Source organism: Podarcis melisellensis (assembly GCF_964234715.1).
Source record: "Podarcis melisellensis genome assembly, chromosome: 12".
NCBI classification, from domain to species: domain Eukaryota; kingdom Metazoa; phylum Chordata; class Lepidosauria; order Squamata; family Lacertidae; genus Podarcis; species Podarcis melisellensis.
This window is the reverse complement of record NC_138544.1, coordinates 15497605-15511099: the sequence shown is the minus strand read 5'-3', so window position 1 is coordinate 15511099 and position 13495 is coordinate 15497605. Positions and strand designations below refer to the sequence as shown.

At 45.9% G+C, this 13495-nt stretch overlaps 1 protein-coding gene across 2 annotated transcripts in view; it reads left to right on the top strand.

The window, feature by feature from the left end:
• Positions 1–13495, top strand: part of LOC309353559 (collagen alpha-4(VI) chain-like) — a 96045-nt gene that overhangs the window by 20187 nt on the left and 62363 nt on the right. For both annotated transcript variants that reach the window (XM_081882896.1, XM_081882897.1), the window contains 4 exons: positions 90–647; positions 1700–2284; positions 6566–7141; positions 12985–13334. In XM_081882896.1, coding sequence (XP_081739022.1) covers positions 90–647; positions 1700–2284; positions 6566–7141; positions 12985–13334 — 2069 coding nt within the window. The remainder of the gene's footprint in view (positions 1–89; positions 648–1699; positions 2285–6565; positions 7142–12984; positions 13335–13495) is intronic.

The window sequence follows — 13495 nt, the reverse complement described above, 5'->3', positions numbered from 1 at the left end:
TGGGCAGGGTAATAATAATAATAATAATAATAATAATAATAATAATAATATACCCTTATTTTCTCTCTCTCTCTCTCTCCCCTTTTCAGTATGTAGACAACTGCTAGCGGACATTATTTTGCTGATTGATTCTTCTGAAAGCATGGATGACGATCAGTTTGCCAAGACAAAGCAATTCATTCACTTGATTGTCAATGGGTCCGATGTTGGAGCTGACAAGGTCCAGATTGGAGTGCTCCAGTTCAGCTCTAATCTAAAAGAAGAGTTCCTACTCAACCAGTATGACAACAAGGCTGACCTGAGGAGCGCTATAACCAAAATGAAGCAGATTAAGGAAGGAACAAACACTGGGAATGCTCTAAAACTTACTCTTGAGTACTTTGACACACCAAAAGGAGGGCGTCCAGGCATTAAGCAACATCTGATCGTGGTCACAGATGGAAAATCTAATGATGAAGTGGGAATCCCTGCCAGAGCCCTTAGGGACAAAGGCGTCACCATATATGCCATTGGGGTAGTCAAAGCCAATGACACCCAGCTTTTGGAAATTGCTGGTGCACAGGAGAGAGTGTTTTCCGAGGATAGTTTTGAGTCCCTCCAGTTTTTGGACAAGACTATTCTGCTTGAAATATGCAATGCCAAGCAAGGTTAGTGACCATACCTAAATGACGGAACTCCCTGCCTTCTCTCCCAGAGTCTCATTGTCTAGCAAATACTTTTAAAAAATTGAGCAAATTTTAACAGGGCCGGCTATACCGTTCGGTATGTTGTTGGAGGACAGTTCTGCTTTCCCTTTCGAGCCTGTAACCCCAGGTGTTCCCACTCAGTAGACACAATGACAAGGCTGACCTGAGCAAAGCTATATTTGATGGCAGTAAGATCTGCTCGGTCCCTGCTCCTGGCAACGTAGCAGTTTGAAAGCACGTCAAAGTGCAAGTAGATAAATAGGTACCGCTCTGGCGGGAAGGTAAACGGCGTTTCTGTGCGCTGCTCTGGTTCACCAGAAGCGGCTTAGTCATGCTGGCCACATGACCCGGAAGCTGTACGCCGGTTCCCTCAGCCAATAAAGCGAGATGAGTGCCGCAACCCCAGAGTCGGCCACGACTGGATCTAATGGTCAGCGGTCCCTTTACCTTTTTATCCCTCTTTTTGTTTTATTACTTGCTTCCCACTTTATGCTGCTTTTAAAAAAAATCATTTAAAGGAGGGTGCTTAACAGTTAACAAAGGGGACCAAAGAAGAACTTTCTGATTTCATTTATTCATTAAATTTATATACCGACCTGTACCTGGAAGTCTCAGGGTGGTTCATAGAACAAGATCAACATAAAAACCGCAATATATATAATCAAAATTAAAACAGCAACCCAATAACAGCCCCCTCAAAAAAGAGCCACATTTTAAAAGGGCATAGAATGTCAATCAGATCAACCAAAGGCCTGGTTAGAAAGGAATGTTTTTCCCTGGTGCCTAAAGGTGTGTAATGAAGGTGCCAGGCGAACTTCCCTGGGGAGAGCATTCCACAGATGGGGAGCCACTGCAGAGAAGGCCCCGTTCTTGTGTTGCCACCCTCCGGACCTCTCGAGGAGGAGGCACACGAAGGAGGGCCTCAGAAGATGATCTCAGGGTCCGGGTAGGTGATGGAAGAGGGGGAGTCGAAATCCATTTATAACAGTATCACTTTCTTCTTTCAACGGCAGAGTGCAAACGAACGGAAGTTGCTGATATCATCTTCGTAGTGCACGGTTCGAGAGGCATTACAGAACTGCAGTTCCAGGCGGTTCTGCAGCTCATGGAAGCCATTGTGAACGACACGGTGATGGGAAAAGACAACGTTCAGTTTGGGGCCATTGTCTACGGCACTGTCCCCGAAGAGCAGTTCCCGCTGGCTCAGTATTCCACAAAAAATCAGGTCAGAGAAGCCATTTCTAAGCTAAGGCCTCTGGGACAGTCCGCCTTTACAGCGAGGGCTCTGAATTTCGCGAGGCAGAGGTTTGACGCGGCCTACGGTGGCCGGGCCTCATCCCTTGGCGTCACACGGATCATTGTGCTTATCACTGATGAGCCAACCGCACCGACCGATGGGCGCCATCTTCTATCAGCCGTGCAGGCTTTGAGGCAAGAAGGTATCCGGGTTATTGCTATTGGCATAGATGGCGCCAGCAGAACAGAACTCGAAGAGATTGTTGGCGACAAGGGCAGGTGGTTTTATACTTCAAGTTACAGCGCACTGGGGAGATTACACGAAAACATCACTAGTGAAATATGTGACGGATCAAAGCCAGGTAACTGGAATCCTCGAAATGAACTTTATACAAAACTATTTTATTTATAATAATTTTCTTATTGGATTTTCAATATATCTATATCTCTATCTATCTATCATCTATCTATCTATCTATCTATCTATCTATCTATCTATCTATCTATCTATCATCTATCTAGATACACACACCATATTTTTTGCTCTATAAGACTCACTTTTCCCCTCCTAAAAAGTAAGGGGGAATGTGTGCGCGCCTTATGGAGCGAATGCAGGCTGCGCAGCTATCCCAGAAGCCAGAACAGCAAGAGGGATCGCTGCTTTCGATGCGCAGTGATCCCTCTTGTTGTTCTGGCTTCTAAGATTCAGATTTTTTTTCTTGTTTCCTACTCCAAAAACTAGGTGCGTCTTGTGGTCTGGTGCGTCTTACAGAGCAAAAAATACGGTACTTCAATACATAACAAACTTATCTTTTCCCGACTTCCCAACCTATTTTCCGAGGCGTTTTAATTCCTCCCCCTCTGCTGCACATTGCGTCCTGTTTCTTTTATCAACTCATCAATACTGTATTCTCTAATTCCGTTTTTTGCTTGTTTCTTTTACCAACTCATCAATACTGTATTCTCTAATTCCTTTTGTTGCTCATATTTCAAATCCTGCTCGAAAAGGGCTTCCATCAATCAGCATTAGATTCTCTTATTTTGGCTGTTAACTCTGCCAATTCTGCAGAGCCCTGTTGTTACATACATAAACAACTCCATCGTCTGTTTTTGAACTTTCCTATAATCCCTAAAAGGAAGGCTTTCTTTCTTTTCTTTTCTTTTTTGTATAATTCTTTGAACATCTTCTTTATCTCATTATATATCATTTCCCCAAAAGCCCTCGCTTTCTTGCAAGTCCAACACATTTGAAAAAGGGTGCTATCTACCTGTTTGCATTTCCAGCAATTATTCACAACCTTCTTATACATTTTGACTAATTTGTTAGGAGTTAAATACCACCTTTACATCATTTTCATATAATTTTCTTCTGGAGTGCAACATGCAGTGTGTGCACAACTATTTTATTATTAATAGCATGTCGGTTTCCTTGCTGTAAAGTGTGTTTGAACGTACTTCTGTGTTCTGTTGTTATTATTTTCAATATTTATTAGTCACTTTGCTTATGTTTCTAGTATTTCTATTAGTAATCAATATCTGAGGAAATCTCAAAAACCTCAAGAACAGCAAGTGAATGGGGGAATTTAGGTGATGCTGCAGGAATAATAATAATAATAATAATAATAATAATAATAATAATAATATTGTATATGCCACCCATCTGACTGGGTTGCCCAGCCGCTCTGGGCAGCTCCCCACAAAAATTAATAAAAACACAATACAGTTGTACCTTGGAAGACGAATGGAATCCATTTTGGAAGTCCGTTCGACTTCCAAAACATTTGAAAACAAAATTGTGGCTTCTAATTGGCTGTAGAAAGCTCCTTCAGCCAATCAGAAGCCACAGAAGCCCCACTGGACATTCAGGTTCCAAAAGAACATTTGCAAACTGGAACAATCAATTTTGGGTTTGTGGCGTTTGGGAGCCGAAATGTTCCAGGGCGTTCGACAACCAAGGTACGACTGTACAGTGGTACCTCAGGTTACAGACGCTTCAGGTTACAGACTCCACTAACCCAGTAATAGTACCTCAGGTTAAGAACTTTGCTTCAGGATGAGAACAGAAATCGTGCTCTGGCAGCGCGGCAGAAGCGGGAGGCCCGTTTGGCTAAAGTGGTGCTTCAGCTTAAGAACAGTTTCAGGTTAAGAATGGACCTCCGGAACGAATTAAGTACTTAACCAGAGGTACCACTGTACTTCTGCAGTCGCTTGCTTCTGTTTCCAACAGATGGCAGTCTATTCTCAGTTTTGAAGAGCTGACTCTGAAAACTAGCTCCTTAGCCAAATTAAGAAGAGCTCATGTGCGACTGGAAAACGAGTGATTATTATATATTTTATATATATCAGTAAGAGAGTGAGAAGTGGAATGAAATGTGGCTCGGGTACAAACTCAGCTTACAAGGACAACTGTCTCATGATAGCTAGGTTATGCAGGCTGAGTTCATCTGCACAGAACACGTTTAAGGTTTGTTTGCTTACTTCTCAATTAGGAATCCTAAATGCCTTTTGAGAGAGTGGCAAGTACAGTGGTACCTCGGAAGTCAAATGGAATCCTTTCCGGAAGTCCATTCAACTTCCAAAACGTTCGGGAACCAAGGCGCGTCTTCTGATTGGCTGAAGGAAGCTCCAGCAGCCAATCCAAAGCCGCAGAAGCCACATCGGACATTTGGGTTCTGTCAGGGAACAGCCATCAGAGCTAGAGGCGGAGGCAAGGCTCCAGAAGGATGCTGGAGAGGGTCCCAGTAGGGAGAGAGGCAGCCCATCTGCTGGGGAAGGAAATCAGCGTAACACCAGTGGAGAAGGGGGGCAGATGGGGGAATCGGACAGGAGGCTCCAGGACTCTTCCTGGAGACCAGCGGGGAGAGCACGGGTCCTCCGCTGCCCACACCCTCCCTGCGCAGAAGACTTCCGCGCAGGGAGAGTAGGAGGAGACTTGGCGTCAAAGAACTTATTTGCTGGAAGAAGTTCAAGAAACGCCCACTGACGGATTCTGCCAGCGACTGAGACAGCCATGAAGTGAAGGGCTGTCCAGACAGAAAGGGTTCAACCAGGTAACATAGCCAGGAGTGGCGGCAACTTGCGCACGAGCAACCCCTAGAACCATTACAGGTTCCAAAGAACGTTCACAAACCAGAACACACTTCTGGGTTTGCGGCATTTGGGAGCCAAAACGTTCAATTCGCAAGGCGTTTAGGATCCAAGGTATGACTCTACAAGGTAAACATGCCCCAGACACATGATTTCCACAATCCCACCCTCCTTTTTTGAGTGGGAAAGATCACTTAAGTTGGAAATTACAGGCGTACACATGCTGGTTAAACAAAGTCCACCCCAAATCACATGATACTTTTAATGCATAGTGAGAGGATTTGAATGTGTGAACCAGCCCATAGAAGGTGTGTCATGATGATAAGCAAGTCCTAAACCTCCAAAGAGTTTCACGTTGCTCCCTAGTCAAGCTTTGATAGTTCAACGAATTTCTCTTGGGATAAAAGTAATAACTAACTTAATAAGCCTATAGCTTCTAGAGCAGGGGTCTGCAACCTTTAAGACAAAAAGAGCCACTTGGACCCGTTTCCGAAGAAAAAAAAACTGGGAGCCGCAAAACTCGTCATTATAAAAATAACTTTTTTGTCACTTTTTTATTATTTCTTTGTTTGACCCCTCAGAATTACTCCTCCTCATAGAAATAAACGTTAAATTAACAAGTTACCTTTTTTGTGTGTGTGTTCTTCACTCCCCTTCAAAACAGTGACCAGCGTACATGCCCCCTTTCAATGCAGCAGGCGGACGGGAAGGTGACGTCAGGACAGTGCGTGACTAACGCACGCACCGCCCCCATGCGACGTCACAGCCAGTACAGCGCCCGCCACAGTGGGGAGTGTCGGGGCACACAACGCGCCTCCTCCCCTCGCTAGTATCCACCCCGGAGCCGCGGCAAAGGTGTCAAAGCGCCACATGCGGCTCCGGAGCCGCGGGTTGCTGACCCCTGTTCTAGAGACATGAGGCTAACCAATTTCTTGTGATTTTCTGATTTCTGACACCTGTTTACTGAGGATAAAAACTAAAAGCAGGACAAGGAGATTAAATGAAAGGTCAACACGTCAAAAATTTCAGGTTGAGCCTAACCATGACTTTAGCACAGCATAGACTTAATTTTCTCTCATTTTAAAATTTTTTATTGATTTTAACATATAAATGATAAAATGTACCACAAAACTTATCACTTGTACAATCTTTTTAGACTTCCATCAGCACCTCTGATGATCCACCATTTTAACCACTTCTTATGCATTTCTTAACTTTATATTGCCTTTACAAATTATCCTTCCCCGTCTCCAATTTTGCAATACTTCCAATAATACTCCTCACAAAACTTCTTGCAAACCTACAAACGTCATCAGATCTTCACAAATACTTTTCAAGTAGTCCGTAAATTTACTCCAGTCTTTCGTGAATTTATGGTCCCGCCGGTTTCAAATCCTTCCTGTTAGCTAATCTAGTTCTGCATAGTCCATTAACTCCATTCTCCATTCTTCAATCGTCGGTAATTCTTCTTGCTTCCATTTTTGGGCCAGTAATATTCTTGCTGCTAGCATAGACTTAATTCTCACAAGCAAATTGGGTTTTTCTCCCCTCTGCAGCTTGTGGTACCGAAGAAGCCGACCTTGTGTTTTTGATTGACAGTTCCGCAAGCATATCGCCAAGAAATTTCTCTACAATGAAGACCTTTATGAAGGAAATCGTAGACAGCTTCCTCATCGCTCAGGACAAAGTCCGGATTGGGGTGGCCCAGTACAGCAAAAATCCCCGGAAAGAATTTTACCTCAACGAGTTTGACACTGACGTTGCTATCAAGGGCAAGATTGACAACATCACCCAGTTAAAAGCCAGCACCTACACAGGCAAGGGCTTGAGGTTTGTCAAGAGCTTTTTCGAACCCACCAACGGAGGCCGTAAAAACAAAGATGTCCTGCAGTCGCTCATTGTCCTCACTGATGGGAAGTCCAATGACTCTGTGGACGAGGCTGCTGCTGCCCTGAGAAACGACGGGATCCACATTTTTGCTATAGGAATAGGGACAACCAATTCCTTTGAGCTGGTCCGAATCGCTGGCGATGCCCGGAGAGTGTTTGTGGTGCAGAACTTCGAAGTGTTGCAAACCATTGAAAGGAAAATTGTCAAAGAGGTCTGCAAACCCGGAGACCTGCCTAGGCGGGGTAAGTTTTCAGCAATTTTGTAGGTGTTTTTTTAATGTATACCGTATTTTTTGCTCTGTAAGACTCACTTTTTCCCTCCTAAAAAGTAAGGGGAAATGTGTGTGCGTCTTATGGAGCGAATGCAGGCTGCGCAGCTATCCCAGAAGTCTGAACAGCAAGAGGGATTGCTGCTTTCAAACTATAGTCTGGCAACCCACAAGGTCTGAGGGGATAGTGGACCGGCCCCCTGCTGAAAAAGTTTGCTGACCCCTGCATTAAGCTAATGGTATCAGCGGTATTTTATTTTACCAATTACCGTATTTTTTGCTCTATAAGACGCACTTTTTCCCTCCTAAAAAGTAAGGGGAAATGTGTGTGCGTCTTATGGAGCGAATGCAGACTGCGCAGCTATCCCAGAAGCCTGAGCAGCAAGAGGGATTGCTGCTTTCACTGCTCAGCAATCCCTCTTGTTGTTCTGGCTTCTGAGATTCAGAATATTTTTTCTTGTTTTCCTACTCCAAAAACTAGGTGTGTCTTGTGGTCTGGTGCGTCTTATAGAGCGAAAAATACGGCGGTTTCTTTCTAGCACAGGAATGTTGGCCATTATTCACCGTTAACAGCAGTGCCGGATTATCAAATAGGCAGAGCAGGATCCTGCCTTTTGGGTTCCCATGACAACGGGGCCTAACTTTCCTCACGGTTGTTGTGGGATTTGAATGAGGAGGAGGAGAGGACTATGTATGCCGCCTTGAGCTCCTTGAAGAACAAGGTGGGATGTAAACGTATAAATACCGTATTTTTCGCTCTATAAGACGCACCAGACCACAAGACGCACCTAGTTTTTGGAGGAGGAAAACAAGAAAAAAAATATTCTGAATCTCAGAAGCCAGAACAGCAAGAGGGATCACTGCGCAGTGAAAGCAGCTATCCCTCTTCCTGTTCTGGCTTCTGGGATAGCTGCGCAGCCTGCATTCGCTCCATAAGACGCACACACATTTCCCCTTACTTTTTAGGTGGGAAAAAGTGAGTCTTATAGAGCAAAAAATACGGTAAATAAGTTGCAAGTAGACACATGTGCAAATTCTGCCCGGACGTGTCCATGTTCCTCACAGGAGTGACTTCTGAAACAGTTTCAGTAGATTAAAATTGGGATAGCAGAATCAGGCTTCAACCCCATGTTTGCTGTGCGGGATGACAATCTGAGCTTCCTATTTCTGTTCAGAGAATGATGACAGCTCAAATCAGGCCGATTTATGTCTGGAGTGCAAAGAAATCGATGGGAGAAATGACTCAAGCCATTGGTAAAACAGCTTTGGAATCTGCAGGAGTTTCAGAAAGAAGCTGGACAGTTTTTCAGTTAGGAATCTTTCCCTCTCTTTAACCCGAAAGCTGTTTGGGCTGGAACCTTGGAGCCATGATGAATACAGCCTGTCGCAAGCAAAACGTTTCTAAGCATTTATACAGCCCAGATGTTTGAGAAACAGATGTGCAGAAAGAAGCCGCAAAGCCTTAACTGGCCTGGGGACTAAGGACCTGCTAAAAAGGAATTGCAGAATGGTTCCACAGTCCCTCCTAGCGGTCTGCATATTATCACTGTCATTTTTAATACGTGGAGTTCTTTCCAGTCCTTTACCGTAAGATCCCACAGTGGATTACAACAAAATAAAAATAGAAAAGTGATATCAGGGTCACAGGGGATGGTTTCTGCCCAACTTTGGGGGGCTGGCTGGGGGGGGGGTTGGTATGCATGCGTGACGTCACGAGGTAGAAGGAGGCCTGGAGGTGTCCCACTCTATCCCCCAAACCCAAATCAAGTCCCTTCAGCACTGGCTCTCTGGGACAGTTGAGGGTAAGGCAGCCTTTCTTGCTAACAGTGGTGCAGGCTGTTGGCCTAGATGGGCCTTTGACCCAACAAAGTTGGGCTGTTCCTTGGTTCTTATCTATCCTTATGTAGCTTGGAATTAGCAAGTGCCCAGACTTTCCTGTCTAAATAAATACTCATTGGATTCTTATGGGCCTCAGGAAGTAGCAGGTGAATGGTCTGAGTAGAGTATGGCTTTATTATAGGTAAAGGTAAAGGACCCCTGGACTGTTAAGTCCAGTCAAAGGCGACTATGCGATTGCGGTGCTCATCTCGCTTTCAGGCCAAGGGAGCTGGCGTTTGTCCGCAGGCAGCTTTCCAGGTCATGTGGCCAGCATGATTAAACCGCTTCTGGCGCAACGGAAGACCGTGACAGAAACCAGAGCGCACAGAAACGCTGTTTACCGTCCCGCCACAGCAGTACCTATATACCTACTTGCACTGGTGTGCTTTCAAACTGCTAGGTTGGCAGGAGCTGGGACAGAGCAATGGGAGCTCACCCCATTGTGCGAATTCGAACCACCAACCTTCCAATCAGCAAGCCCAAGAGGCTCAGTGGTTTAGACCACAGCGCCACCCGCTCCCTCTAGCTTTATTATAACTATATTAGTATCAAAATAGCATATTGACTCAATATATTGTCGGTTGACTGCCTTATCTGGTCTAGTTTGTTGAGAGTGAGAGAGAGAGAGAGACTCTGCATCTTAAATAAAACCTGGGCTGAAACTTTTCTAGATTCTATTATTTTCGAACTAGTAGTAAAACATAGAGATGCAATCTAGAAAAATATAAAAACCATTCTGAAAATGCTTTCTTAAAAAGTGTTTTTTAAAAAATATGTTGAATTTTCCATAAGGCTCATCATTGCCATCTAGTGTCACATTGTATATTGCACGTAAAAAACACTTAAAACATTTTATTTCCAGCTGCATAGCTGAGTCCAGAGTGGACTTGTAAACATTATAACACCCAGTGCTATTTTTCTAGAAAAAGAGGCTGCAGAGTTCACCACAAACACCTCCATTGTTTTCTAATACAGTGGAACCTTGGTTCTCGAACGCCTTAGTACTTGAACATTTCGGCTCCCAAACGTTGAAAACCCGGAAGTAAGTGTTCCGGTTTTCGAACGTTTTTCAGAAGCCAAACATCTGATGCGGCTGTCGGCTATTGTTTCCGGGTCGCTTGCGCTAGTTGGAAGCCACACCTTGGTTTCTGAACGTTTCAGAAGTCGAACGGATTACGTTTGAGAACCAAGGTACCATTGTAATGGCAATGGTGCACACCTGAGAGGCGCTCAGTTCCTGCTGGAAAAAAAGCCCTGACATAACCAATATGATTTCATTTTTTTTGAGGGGGCGGCGGCAGAATTGATACAAGTGGGTGGCAAACATTTTCTTTGAAGAAAAATGTGCGAAATGGCCAAGGATAGGTTAACTCCAGTTCCACGGAGAAGGCAACTCATAGCCAAAACTACAGCAATTCAATCTGGTCTTTGACATTTTGCTCCAGTGGCCCAGAGAGTCTCATTTCATCTAGCGGCTAATAACTTCCTTCCAGGCCTAAGTTTGTAGTTAGAAGAAGTGCTGAAGCACAGCGATGTGAGCAGCGGCAGACAGAGATCTAATCTTGAACTTGTTTTTTTGGAGCAGAGCTAATCCAATTGCATCTGATTACTTTTGGAACAACAATAACCATAAATGCTTCTCTCTCACTCTCTCTTTTCTGGTCTCCTGCGACAGAAGATTCCTACACAACCACAATTTTATTGTTCTCCCCTGCCCTTCCAAATTAAAACACAATTCTATGTTCCGGTCAGAGTGGCCATTTAATGTCTCATGAAATAGGAGTGATGTACACAGATCCAGTTTGGGGAAAGGACTTGATATGGTCTTTAAACAGCAGCCTTGTTTTGTGCTACTGAGACATACAGCATGGGATCTTTCCTTTGCAAAAAAGGAATGCAAGGATAACAGGATAAACAACCAGACCAAAAATGAAGAGTTCAAAGCTCTATTTCCTAACCAAATGTTGCGGCAAAGACATTCGCTCTCCGACGGAGGTACCCTAGAAAAGTGAAATTATTGTGCCTAGCAGTATTAACCCTAATCTACCCCTGCCCCAAAGATAGTCACACATAGGGTTGTTGCCCATCCTTATAAAAATATGGTGGTCCTTCTATGGGGGAGAAAAGTGTCCCCTGCCCGTTTAGACCTCAAACAAGACATATCCAAGTTCCTCCTCCTCTTTGAAACTGCCTGGGCAGAGGCTGGGTCCAGTGCAACGAGGCAAGCGAGAGCCTGAGTGTGAGTTTGAGCAGGCAGAGGGGGCGCTACGAGGAGGGGAGCTGAGAGCAAGAATTATCGCAATATGAGAGCAGAGGGTGGGGTAGGGTTGGGCTGGGAGGAGAAGTTTGAGAGTGTTTTTGCGTGGGCAGAGGGTGGGTCACAGAGATCGAGAGAGGTGGGGTTGCAGTGCATTGGCTTGCTGTGGTAAAGGTAAAGGGACCCCTGACCATTAGGTCCAGGCATGACCGACTCTGGTCTGGGGTTGCGGCACTCATCTCGCTTTACTGGCCAAGGGAGCCGGCGTACAGCTTCTGGGTCATGTGGCCAGCATGACTAAGCCACTTCTGGCGAACCAGAGCAGCGCACGGAAACGCTGTTTACCTTCCCATCGGAGTGGTACCTATTTATCTACAGTGGTGCCTCGCAAGACGAAATTAATTCGTTCTGCAAGTCTTTTCGTCTTGCGAGTTTTTCGTCTTGCGAAGCACAGTTTCCCATAGGAATGCATTAAAAATCAATTAATGCGTTCCTATGGAAACCGCCCCCGACCTCTTCTGAAGGCTGGCGGGGGGCGAAAGTCTTTGCTTCCCCCCCCGCCTGCCTTCCCGGGACAGCGGAGACTTCTCCGCTGTCCCGGGGCGATCTTAAAATGCTGGCGGGCGGCAGCGAATGCTTCGCTGCCGTCCCCCAGCATTTTAAAAGCCCCCAGGGCTGCTGCCCGCCAGCATTTTAAGATCGCCCCGGGACAGCGGAGGAATTCTCCGCTGTCCCGGGGCGATTTAAAAGCCCCCGGGAAGGCAGGCAGGGGGGACAAAGACTTTTGCCCCCCGCCCGCCTTCAGAAGAGGTCCTGGACCTCTTCTGAAGGCTGGCGGGGGGCAAAAGTCTTTGCTCCCCTCGCCTGCCTTCAAAAGCCGTCCGGGATAGCGGGAAGCGCTTCCCTGCTATCCCGGACCGCTTTTAAAATGCTGGAGGTGGGGAGCAAAGCCTTTCGCCCCCGCCGGCCTTCCTGGACCTCTTCTGAAGTCCGGAGGGGGGGGGAAGGCTTTGCTCCTCACCGCCAGCATTTAAAAGAGGTCCCCGGAGATTTCCCTATGGGCTTTCGTCTTGCGAAGCAAGCCCATAGGGAAAATCGTCTAGCGAAGCGTCGCAAAAACCGAAAAACCCTTTCGTCTTGCGGGTTTTTCGTCTTGCGAGGCATTCGTCTTGCGGGGCACCACTGTACTTGCACTTTGATGTGCTTTTGAACTGCTAGGTTGGCAGGAGCAGGGAACTTCATGGCTGAGTGAGGATTCGAACCCTGGTCTCTCAGGTCCTAGCACAACCCCTCCACTGCTCTGTCCCTCTTATTCTGCCCTTTGCTGTCCCTATCTTAGGACCATTTGATGTGCGCTCCTGCAGCAAGAATTCGTGGCAGAGCTTTCTACTGCTGCTGCAGTTGGAAGCAGAACAAACTGTCCCATCAAGCATCTCAGTCCTTGCTGGCAGCTAGGTATGGCTTCTCATAAAACCTCAGCCAGCAGAAGCCGACAAGTCCCTGTCTGATTCAATGCAGACAGTTTACATTAGCTGAATTCCCAGGTGCTCTCAGGAGAATTTCGGCCTTTGAATTCTCAGCATCTTACTCCTCCTACACCCAGTGCTGATTGAGAAGATCGCAATGAACTTGTGTTTCCTAATTATCTGCCTTTCTGTTTATTCTCCCGCTCCTCTTTACAGACTGCAACATGGACATTTCTGTAGGAGTCGATTTTTCGGAGCGTGTGAGGCCTGCCTCCGCCTTGCCCTTGAAGCAGAGGTTGCAAGTCTATTTGCCCCGCCTCTTTCAGCAAATGGGTTCCGTGATCAATATCAGTTGCGTCACCGAGTCTCCTGTCAACATCAGGTTTAGGTACCAAGTGTTTTCTGAAAGTGGCCAGGCCTTGTTTGACTCCAACTTTGAAGCCTACAATGACGAGATCGTTCAGAAATTCTTGGCTGTACAAACAACAGTGGACACTTACTTGAATGCAGGCTTCCTGCAGTCCCTATGGGACAGATCCCTCAGCCTGGCCTCTGCTAGAGTAAAGGTAATAGGGGTTTTTTTGGGGGGGGGGTCTGCTTTTATGTGTGACGGGAAATGCATCAAAACACCATCAAATTTCAGTGGTCCTTGAGCTGTTCCTTGCTGTGTTCTAGCCATGCCAAATACCCCCCCCCGACGATTTGTAACAAAAGTGACCATAAAAAT